Source organism: Aricia agestis, chromosome 21, assembly GCF_905147365.1.
Source record: "Aricia agestis chromosome 21, ilAriAges1.1, whole genome shotgun sequence".
NCBI lineage: Eukaryota > Metazoa > Arthropoda > Insecta > Lepidoptera > Lycaenidae > Aricia > Aricia agestis.
In genome coordinates, this window is record NC_056426.1 from 5,322,120 (window position 1) to 5,334,218 (window position 12,099).

The following is a 12,099-nucleotide window of genomic DNA, read 5'->3' on the forward strand; positions in this document are numbered from 1 at the left end:
AAGTACTCACAGCACGAATCTCGGCGGCTTCATGATGTTGACGTATTTGATGATGTCCTTGTCGGGCACGATGTTGGCGCACGCGAACTTCTCGCTGCTGCGCTCCGGACCGAAGATGACTATGGACCGGCCCATGGCGGTGACGGTGCCCTCGAGAGGAAAGTTGCTGTCAACGAAGACCTGGCGGTTGCCGCCGACGACTGGGGAGATGTCAAATTTAGTGGTCTCATTTTGATGGGTCAGCTTAAGAGTCCGGGTGCTATCGAAATTCTCATACAAACGTAATACCAAGATCATTTCCCATACGAGAATATTTACCATATTCGAGTTATTATTCAGCTTAAGATAGTATTTACCTAGGTTCCTGTACAAAGATTCACTGCAAAATATTTACATAATAATAGCTCCCCACACCGGTTTCGGTGACGGTGGCCGGTTTCACTGAAACCAGGCCAGCTACGCAGGAGTAATTTTATAGTGCCCAAGTGTGTGCGCAGTACACAAGAGCACTCTCTATTCCTTTACTCTCATAACCCAGTGGGACGGAAGACCGACACGACCGGCGAGAGATCAGGTGCAGGACCGACTTTTTACATGCCCATCCGACGCATGGATCATCTTACTTGTCAGACAATCAGGTGATCAGCCTACATCGTCCTAACCAAACTTGGAATTAACATGTTTCCAACGCGGGAATCGAACCCACGACCTGCGAGTCAAGAGCCGCGCTCTATACCACTAGACCACGGAGGCGGCGCAAAATATTACAATATTTACATACTAAATTGTAATCGTTCATATTTTTTCGTATGTAAGTAAATATTTTGCAGTGAATCTTTGTACAGGAGCCTAGGTAATTACTATCGTAAGCTGAATAATAACTCAAATATGGTAAATATTCTCGTATGGGAAATGATCTTGGTATTACGTTTGTATGAGAATTGCGATGGCACCCGGACTCTTAAAGGGAAATACTGATAGTTGTATACTTTAAGGACTTATGGAGAGCCGATTCTGATGTAGAGAAAAAGAATTTGAGAGGTTGATTTACTAACATTTTCCCATGCAAAAGTAAAAAACTTTAGCACGTAGAAGGGAAACTTCCTCTTTCAGCGCTAATACTTTCAAATCGAACTCGATATAGGGTACCCATACACACCCTAAACTTCTAAAGGGGGTGACAGACGTGCGAGTAAGTACGCGGACTTATGGCTCAATGATCTTAATCGCCTGTGTGTCAGCAAAGAGCCGCGAGCCGCGAGCCTGGGGGCATGGTAATCCAGTGTGAGCGATTCTCGTGTGTCACCGACGCGAGCCGAGTAAGTTCGCGAACTTAAAACCCGCGTACTTAAAGTTCGTACGTCTATCAGGCACTTTAAGTATTACCACTTAATTTTGTTAGACCTTGTATACAGGGTGCAACGAAACTAAGTGTTAATACTTTAGGGTGTGTATAAGCTCCATGTATAGAATTCACTGTAAAAGTAGCAGCGCTGAGAGAGGATTTTTTTTCACTTTTGTTCGGGGAATCTCGTGACGCTGGGGCACTAGCCCATACAAATCACTGATCACAAAAGAAATTTTGATCTTCTAGCGCTGCTACTTTCACAGTGAACTCTCTAAAAGGAAATACACACCCTAAAGTATTATCATTTAGTTTTGTTACATTCTGTATAAGTAGGGATGATCCTATCTCTCTATATACCTCATAATACTCAAACCGCTGAAATGATTCGAATAAAATTTGGTATGGTAAGTGAGATTCTTTGAGTCCCAATTGAAGGATAACATAACACTAACTATATAACATAATATAAGAAGCTACTCACTGATGGTACCGAGTCTTGCGGTCAAATCGCCGACGTCACAACGCAGCGGGTTGTCCACACCGCACTCTTGAGCGTACAGATCTCGCTAATGGAAAAAGTTAACATTTTGTTAATCACATTGCAGTTATTTTGCGTTTTACTACAATTTTCGTTAAGCATATTAGGATCACTGAAAATGACGAAATCTAACAATGACGCAAAGTTTACAATTCATTGTAAACTTGAAAAACATCATAAATTGATCAATGACGAATAAGCTCTTATGAAAGTAAGTAATAAACTGCAAACTTGAAAAACTGATCAGGTGATTGTTTGTACAAAGAAAGGCACGTATGCGTCAGATTGACATGTAAAAGTCAGTTCTGCGTCTGATCTCTCGCCAGTCATGATGGTCACCGGTGATACAAATAGAATGGTATTTTGTACTGAACACCCATTACGTACTATAAATCCGGCGTAGCTAGCCTGATTCAATAAAACAAGCAACTGTCAGCATAAGGTGAAATTATTGAAGTGATGATGGTACACATCTCCCAACTGTACAACAATATGTCATGTACTCACGTTGAGCGGGTCGGCGAGCTGCGTGAAGTAGGGGTTCCAGCGGTAGCCGCCGGCGACGCAGCGCGTGTTAGTCACCTTTACCGCCGCGTCCACTCCCACCGGGTTCACGAATATCTCCCAGTTGTGGTTGTGCGTCTGTAAACAGATACTTGTTACATATGTGATTCGTTTAATATTCGAAAACAGACTAACTCCATTTATATGGACTTCTCAAAAGCCTTTCACAAGGAAAGCTATTCCATAATATTGATGAAAGCCTACCATCAGGGCATACGTGTTAATCTACATCGGTGGCTCGCGTCATACTTAATGAAGAGAACTCAGTTAGCTGCCTTGAGTGGTTATCATTTTGTTCAATTGCTATATTGCTACATCAGGGGTTCTTCAAGGTTCAATCCTAGATCCGCTGCTATTTTTAATGTTCATAAATGAAATTTGGATCATAAACAATGTAATTGCTTAGCATATTATGCATACGACATTGAATTCTTCCGAATCATATTTGATATTATACCAATATTATTTTAAGTAAGTATTTCGATTTTTTCTATTATTTTTGAGACGCTATCCCCATGACAAACATTGACTGCAGACATTCTTATCAAGTTCTTATCATAGGTCCGCGAATGGCGCTTTCATGGTGTCACTTTCACTACCATCCCCAACCTTGACCTTGACCAGTGACCTTGCCTCCTTCAGATGTTACCAGTACTTCGGGAAGATGGTATAGAATATCAAACTCACCAGGTTCCTGTCGTAAGTCCCAGGGTGGCGCAGCTTCACCTCCATGGTGGTATCGCTGGCGCTACCATCGCCATGAATGAGCTGCGTCATACGGATGTAGCCGTACGCGAACCCGCCGGGGTGGTGGAACGACGCTATGGCGCGGATCTCGCGCGCCTCCGTCGGGCTGTACCCGCGCTCTATGGAAGAACAGGCCCAGCGGCGGTCGCGAGTCTGGGAGAAATGTATAGGAATTAATACTAATATTGTAAAATAGAGTGTGTCTGTCTGCCGCCTCCCTCCCCGTCCTTAATTCAAGGAATTCAGATAACGTTTTTGTAACTATAATATTTTTATTAGTATTTTGAAGTTTCAGTAGTTACTAGTTTGTATACATGCAAGTTATAAAATCTAAACTCCTAGTAACATCAACATGGTCCTGACGTCACTAAAATTATTGTAAGGAAGTATGTCACAAAGGCCCTTGCTATCTGCTTCTTACCTTCCTATGTATAGCGACAGACCGTCCCAGTATACTGTACGGGCCATACAGCGAGAGCTGGGTATCGTTGAAATATGTAGAGAACATGCGCTGAGCGTCCATGTTCCCATCAATGTATCCATACTTGCTGCCTAAGTCACCTAGCTCATACTGGTCTGGGGTACCTAGAAAATAAAAGAAAAAAGATATCTAAAGTTTATATAATAGAACTAGCTGGCCCGGCAAACGATGTTTCGTCTTATAAATTATTGTAGTATCAATATTAAAGTAGATAAAAACTATTCTCACTGTGTTACGTTGTGTGTATACGCGACGAAATTGTAATAACGCGACCAAATTACGTAGGTCTGCCATCTGCCTATGAATTATGCCGTTGCTATTTGCAAAACGTAGGCGCTCGAACTAAATAAAAATAGTATCCCTTTGGGTAAAGAAGATATTTGATTACCTTTAGTAGGCGGTGGGCTCTGGTACTTGCTGACGTTGAAGGGGTTGTATGTGTCGTAAATCGTCGTCTTCTCGCACGGAAACTCTAGCTCCTTCTCCACTGGGGTCTAAAATTCACAAATTTTTATAACTTTGCTACACTATCTTCCACATATACGTCGATTCTTCCTTATTTACTGCTACTAATGTTATAAAAAACTTTTCATGTATAGGCAGATTGTCACTGTTTGCAAAACGCAAATTCAACCATTTACTTATTAACTTTTACAGCGCTGATATTTCCTCAGTGCACTCCATATAAGTATATGGAGTGCACTGAGGAAGTATCAGCGCTGTAAAATCTAGGTACTATAATACACACCCTAAAGTGTTGTCATTTTATTTTTCTACTAATGTTTTGTCTCACCTCATGTATCTTATAATTCTCCAAATCGTCATCCAAACCCTCTAACGTCACGATCGCGTTGACGATATCGTACTCCGACTCCTGGACAAACTCCAGCTTGCCCTTCAGACCGACGGTGTCGCCATTCCCAAACCAGTCCTGGACGACAGCTTTGCGACGGTGGAGGCCGTTTACACTGTAATAAGGAGAATGTTTAGACACGTTAGGGTCAATTCAGACTGCAACGCGACAGAAGACGTCTTGCAAATCTGTGAAATCCATACAAATTTAGAAATTCATCTACGCGTCGCGTTGCGGTCTGAATTGACCCTAAGCCCAATAGCGCACTAGCGGCTAGGCCGCAGCGGCCAGGTCGCGGCGGCCACCGAAAGTATGGTGTGGCCGCTGGCCAGGTGGCGGCCAGGTGCGCGTGGTATATGGCGGTTACATACTGAGGTATCTATCTCGATGGCCGCCGCGACCTGGCCGCTGCGGCCTAGCCGCTAGTGCGCGCCCGGTCGTTAACATAATCCGACCAAATGACTTAGGTCTGTCAACTGCCTATGAATCTATTTCTTCGATGGTACATTGGGAGTAAAATTCGTGGACGATGTGATTTTGGATTTACAATAAATTAAATTTATTTTGTGTAGTTACACGTGATATGAAAAGTTTTGTAAGAAATTACCATTTCTAAGCAGCTAAGTGATGACCTCTTTTGCTTTTTCATTTAAATACTAGTACTTTTTTCGCCTAAATAGATTATAGGTGTTTTGTAGTAGTTTCTATGTATTCAGAACATTATGACACTTATGTAGCATCGTCAACACGAGCTATACTCACATGGAGCAGGCCATCCTCTCGCCGCGCGCGACTGGGCCGTGGTCGTCGTATATGACGAGGGACCGGTGCATGATGGACCACTTGCCGTCCAAAGCAACTTGCGTGTCAGTGAACATGCGGCGAGTCAGTCGGTCGCTGTCCACCTTCTTCCCGGCGACTGATAGAGTGCCGTGTCTGAAAAGAGTAATGTATGTTAGCCGCATATTTCAAGGATATATCAAGGATATATCGAACATTTAAGGTTTAATCAGACCGCAACGCGACGCGCAGATGCATTTCTAAATTTGTATGGATTTGACAGATTTTCAAGACGTCTCACGCAATTGAAATCTGTCAAATCAGTACAAATTTAGAAATGCATCTACGCGTCACGTTGCGGTCTGAATTGATCCTAAGTCGCTATAAAAAGCCATGTCGTTTCCCCATGAGATAACAATATTAAGTTGCTACCATAACCCTTGTCCTATAATAACAGTAGCTTGTTCTAAATGAAAAATTCTACTTGAAAAATGTCTGCACAGAACACTGTTGTAAACAACAAAAGTTGTCCTTGATTAAACGTTAGAAAAAAAAAATATAATAATAATAAATAATAAAAAATCTGTTTATTTCCAGTAACAAAAGCCAAACACAACACTTATACAATACTTATGATGGTAATCTCATGAGAGATTTTATACATAAGTAAGGAGTTGCTTATTCTATATAATAGCACACTAATATAAATTGTTAGTTGTGACAGAATACAATATTATAATAGCTATGACAACTTTCTATGGTATGTTATCTCTACCTTAAATATTATTACATTTACATTACTACTCTAGGAAATGACAATTTTAATTACAGATATTTTGCATAAAATACTGTTTTAATAAGTTTCGTATTTGATGCCTTTGCTTATTTAGTAACTTAAGTACTAGTTGTTTTGGTAGACTGTTTAGTATTTTAGGTAGTACACAGCTCCAGACCCTTTCCCCATATTCATTTATGCATATAGGTACTTCATACAATGGTAATTTGGTCAGTGTTCGTAAATTGGCAGAGCGTGTTCTTATATTTAATTTATGCAAATTATTACTGTACTCAGTTACAATTGATAACTTAACTTTGTCATACACATTCATCACTTTGCAATAGTGAAACAAATTATCATAGTTGTCTTTGTATTTAAGTTTAATTTTAAAAGGAACAATCGTTTTCAGTAATCTAATTTGTAAGTTATAAATATTTTTTAGATAAGAATTGAACGTCCTTCCATAACTAGACAGCCCATAATTAATAACAGAATCTGCCAATGACATATAAAGTAGTCTACAAGTTTTGTAAGGTAACTTATGTTTAAGTATACATAATTTAGATAGTATGGCCCTTAATTTATTACATACAGAGTCCACATGTGGACCCCAATTAAACTTATGGTCTATCACAAGACCTAGGTAAGTATGTTCTTTCACAGTTTCGAGTGGTGAACAAGTACAGTTTACTGAGTCATCTTTATGCATACAATCATGGTCATGGGCGATCACATTAGGTAAAGTAGTTGTTTTTTTGTATGGTGAATGTATATACATTAACTTAGTTTTGCTGTAGTTAATAGTTAAGCCTACATCGTGAGCCCATTTGCATAGCAAATCAAAGTCTTGTTGAATTAGTCTCTGCGCCTCAACAGTGTCATGATGACCTATAACAATGCATGTATCATCAGCAAACTGGTACACAGAGGAGTGCTGGAATATTTTACACATATCGTTAACATACAGTAGGTACTCAGTTGGGCCGATTATGCTACCTTGAGCCGTGCCACGGAGAGTAGGTATAAGTTTACTAAGTTCCCCTGCTATATTTACTACATTAAATCGGTTTTTGTGATAATTTTTAAATAAATCCAGCACTGGTCCCTGTATACCACTCTGCTTCAGTTTATTATACAAAGTATCATATTTTAGGGTATCAAAAGCATTACTGAAATCAATCATAACAGTAAGTACATGTTTTTTATCATGTAGGTGCTTGCATATCTATGGACGCTTCACACCACGTCAGTCTGGCCCCGTGCTAAGTACCTGAAGGACTTGTGTTGCGGGTACCAGACAACGGAAATATATTTAATACTTTTATAATATACATAAATTTAAGATTTTTATTATAGGATACACATATTTAATACACATCCATGACCCAGGAACTTTGAAAACTTTTTGTTCCGTCGGCGGGATTCGAACCCGCGACCCCCGGCTTGAGCTACCAAGAGCCCACCAACTGAGCCACAGAGGTCGTCAAAAATCGCTTGACGTTGTAAAATGTTAAGTCTAAAAACACAACGTGGATCTGTTAGATAAAAGTTTATGTCTGTCTGGCTTCTTCTGGCTCACAGCTGACAAATACCGCGGGCGCAGTTCTAGTAGTAAGTTCCAGGGGCATTGGCCTATCTGGTGGTAAAATCCCCGCCTGCATAGCCCCTCCAGGCCGGGCTTGCAGTAGTCTTCAGGGTGCTTGGTGTCAGTATCCATACTGTGGGGTTCAAAGACCCGGCCGGCTGATAGACAACGCGCGGTCCAGTTGTAGTAATCATCTAGCCTAAGTCCTACCTGGTAGTAAAGTCTCCGAGCCTGCACAGTCCCTCCAAGCCGGGCTTGCAGTAGTATTCAGGGTGCTTGGTGTCAGTATCCATGCTATGCGGTTCAAAGACCCGGCCGGCTGATAGACAACGCGCCGTCCAGTTGTAGTAGTCAGCGCCGGGAGCATGTTCGTGAATCGCCCAGCGGTGGTCTCTAGTGTTGTTGACGTTGGAGCCGTCTGCGTGCACCTGAAGAGAAGAGAAGTTCAGAGGCACTTAGATGAAGGTGAAGTTAACCCTGAGTTACGCCGAATTTATATTAGGAAACTATAATTATAATGGAATGTGACATAAACTTGACTATACGTCCTATGATGAGTCCGATATATCCGAGCATATTATATAGCGTGAGACCTCATGTAAATCTGTCAAATCCATACAAATTTAGAAATGCATCTACGGACTACGTCAGAGCCTGGCCACACCATAAAGTTAATATACTTACCTAGCGGAATAGAGCAACAATCTCGACCTGTCAAACGAAACCGAAATTGGTTTTCATCTGTGTGAAAAATATGTGTACGTATACACTTACACAAGCATAATTGAACATGATTTCTATGAGATTAAATTGTCAATGTGCGGCACGTGCCGACTGGACATCAAAAAAAGAGTGCTGCTGTCATGTATCACACGTCTCTTTTTACCACGCAGTGTTACTGATAGTGACATCTCTCTTGCTCAGGCCTTTGTTTCTCTATTCCGCTAGGTATATTAACTTTATGGTCCAAACGGGCGTTGCGTCAGCGTTGCGTCGACGCAGCGCTGCTGTTTGACGTATAGCCGGTCACACGAGCACTGCGCGTTATTACAAAGCAGTCTTAACGTCACCACCCCCTCCCGCTTCGTCCTTCGTCTCGGGAGCTGCTGTCCGTCATGTGTGCGTTGCGACGACGCAGCGCGCCGTGTGCACACCTTGGCTATTTTTTTTATGAAATAAGGGGGCAAACGAGCAAACGGGTCACCCGATGGAAAGCAACTACCGTCGCCCATGGACACTCGCAGCATCAGAAGAGCTGCAGGTGCGTTGCCGGCCTTTTAAGAGGGAATAGGAGGGTAGGGATGGGAAGGTAAGGGAATAGGGGAGGGTAGGGAAGGGAATAGGGTAGGGGATTGGGCCTCCGGTAAACTCACTCACTCGGCGAAACACAGCAAGCGCTGTTTCACGCCGGTTTTCTGTGAGAACGTGGTATTTCTCCGGTCGAGCCAGCTCATTCGTGCCGAAGCATGGCTCTCCCACGTATAAATTTGTATGTAAAACAACGCAACGGCAGCGCTGCGACGCGTGGACTGGCGGTCTGAATTGACCCTTGATCTGAACGGTACCGCAAGAATCCCATTTTTCCAATAGACTCACCAAACTCTCTACAATGATAGTGGTATCCTCCCAGGGTCTCTCCAACGGCTGGCGGAAGACGACGCGGCCGACGAGCGGGTACCGTAGTGTCACCTGCGCCGACGTCATCCGCGTCTGGTAGCCGGTGTCGTACTCGTAGGAGTGGATGGTCCCGCATATCTCCGGTTTAGGGGTCCGTCTGGGGATAGAAAATGGGAATGAGGGTTCACGATTTTTCATTTGTCACTTGGATCAATGTAGCCGTAGGGTCTTTCATGTCAATTGTCGTGACAAACAGCTGACATAATATGTCTGTTTGATACAACAATTGATAAGAAAAAGCCTGCGGCTACATTATAGCTGCACCTGGTGAAAAATTAAAGGCGATAAATTTTTTAAATTAAAAAGGTAAGTTAGCCTTCAAAAAGTTTATCGAACTGTGCTTGCATGGTTCCAATTTCATTTTTTGTCACAGACTAGAGACTGAACTAACTCAAGAGCCTTGTCAAAACCATAAAACGTGGCAGAGCCTCTGAACTAGCGCTAATCATCCCGAACTTGGGCACCGCTAATTTTTTAATTCAGAAACTTTTTATAGTTACCACTTACCAGTTTTGTGTTTCGTCTTTGTACTAGACCTCTATTACACTTATACGCTAGTGGGCTCATGTATTAGAAATTTATAGGAGTAAAAAGCTCCCTTCAACATGCAAGGAACGTAATAAATGTTATGCGCCTGTAGAGGCAAGATTTCGTATTGCTTATATTTCTAACCAGGCGATAAAATTTAATCCAAAAATAAACATTAAATTCTTTCCAACGCAGCAACGTTTCAATCGAACATGCCAAAAATAATACGCTTCAGGAAATTCGAAAAGTAGGCGAAATGATTAGGGGTCGAGTTACTTTCTAAGGCAGGGGTTCCCAAATTGTGCACCGCGGCGCCCTGGTGCGCCGTGGAAAGGCAAGAGGAGGCAAAGAGTAAAATAAAATTATAATCATGTAAAGCAGGTAGATAGTTAAATATTAATTGTTTATTATTATTAACCAATTACCTGCTGAACCTAACTATAATCTTATATCTTGAAACGAGCAATTCTTGTATATATATACAAGGTGTAACATAAATAAGTGATAATACTTTAGGGTGTGTACGTGTTCGTCGTTCGAGCGTCCATACAAAAGTGAAAAAATTTTTTGGTCTTTCAGCGCGGCTACTTTCACAGTAAACTCTCTATAAGGAACACATACACACCCTAAAGTATTATCACTTATTTTTGTTACACCTTGTATATATATATATATATATATATATATATATATATATATATATATATATATATATATATATATATATATATATATATATATATATATATATATATATATATATATATATATATATATATATATATATATATATATATATATATATATATATATATTTTATTTATTTATTTATTTATTTATTATGGTTACCAACAGCATATGCATTTAAAAAATTACAGTTGATAGTGTTGTACTAGAGTCTTCAATACCTGATGCACACACCTTTATAGGCAACACAACATTCTTTAGTATAGTGTTAACAACAACATGCAAAATTACATTAAATAGTATTTAAAAACAATTATAAATTATATTATGAACATAAATTAGAAATAAGAAATATATATATATTTCTTATTTTATTATATATATATATATATATATATATATATATATATATATATATATATATATATAATTGGAATCTCGGAATCGGCTCCAACGATTAGTTTAGTATATTATAGTTTCGGGGGCGATAAATAGTGTTTTATCCAATACCGAGAAAAGCTCGGTCAAATAGCTAGTAATCATTAAAGGTGTTTATTTAAGTATATTTTTCTAATAGCTAGATAGATTAGGGCGCCGCGCCGTGGCAAAAGATTGTAACGTGTAACTGCGCCGCAGGCTGAAAAAGATTGGGAACCCCTGTTCTAAGGAGTTAATATTTTTAAACTTTCTGGGAGAGACTGATAGAAAGCCCCGCGTTCATGGGCGTACCCAGGTTCTGGGCCAGGGGGGGGGGCAATTTACCCAGGTTCTGGGCCAGGGGGGGGCAAATTACGCAGATTCTGGGCCAGGGGGGGGCAAATCAGATTTTTCATAAGCTAGGTGTTTTTAAAGAATAAAAAATTAATAATTTTTAGTTGTAAAAATATTGTATTGCAAACAAATGGCAAAAATTCGTTTTATTATTTTGAATTTATATAGATGAAAGTACTAGATAATATACTTAGTAGGGACGTCAACATGATCCAGGGGGGGGGGGGGCAGCACCCCCTGCCCCCCCCTCGGTACGCCTATGCCCGCGTTGCTTTGATGACATGAACAAAGAAAAGTAGTAAATGTTAACACATTTTCCAAGGTTTAAACTTCTATAACGCTCTTCAAATATGTTCATGCGTTTTAGCTTAATTATGAGCATACACAGAAACAAGACAAGGCGATGCATAGCGGTACAAAATTTAAACTTTATGAGGCGTCACGTTTTTTGAAATTTTGTATGCGTTGCTTAAGCCCGCAGTATACAATGGATGGAGCCAACGCATTGGGCCAATATGTTATGGAGACCATAGACTAAGGAAAAGGAGACCGACATTATGCTCCGAAAATAAAACTGTCGCCAGCAGTACTTCCGAACTTCAGACCAATACGACCTGCAAACCTTCAAGAAGAGAGCGTATTCCCTCTTAAAAGGCCGGCAACGCACCTGCAGCTCTTCTAATACGGCGGCGGTAGTTGCTTTCCATCAGTAGCTCTGGCACGGCCACCAGTAGAAATGCGAAAGTATAGACAAACTGTTGG

At 40.8% G+C, this 12,099-nt stretch overlaps 1 protein-coding gene across 2 annotated transcripts in view; it reads right to left on the reverse strand.

Moving 5' to 3' along the window:
- LOC121737698 overlaps positions 1 to 12,099 on the reverse strand; it is a 37,559-nt gene that overhangs the window by 19,400 nt on the left and 6,060 nt on the right. For both annotated transcript variants that reach the window (XM_042129379.1, XM_042129378.1), the window contains exons 5-14: positions 9,271 to 9,448; positions 7,885 to 8,102; positions 5,294 to 5,467; positions 4,472 to 4,646; positions 4,067 to 4,172; positions 3,619 to 3,782; positions 3,138 to 3,350; positions 2,394 to 2,528; positions 1,830 to 1,914; positions 11 to 200 (exon numbers count right to left, since the gene is read on the reverse strand). In XM_042129379.1, coding sequence (XP_041985313.1) covers positions 11 to 200; positions 1,830 to 1,914; positions 2,394 to 2,528; positions 3,138 to 3,350; positions 3,619 to 3,782; positions 4,067 to 4,172; positions 4,472 to 4,646; positions 5,294 to 5,467; positions 7,885 to 8,102; positions 9,271 to 9,448 — 1,638 coding nt within the window. The remainder of the gene's footprint in view (positions 1 to 10; positions 201 to 1,829; positions 1,915 to 2,393; positions 2,529 to 3,137; positions 3,351 to 3,618; positions 3,783 to 4,066; positions 4,173 to 4,471; positions 4,647 to 5,293; positions 5,468 to 7,884; positions 8,103 to 9,270; positions 9,449 to 12,099) is intronic.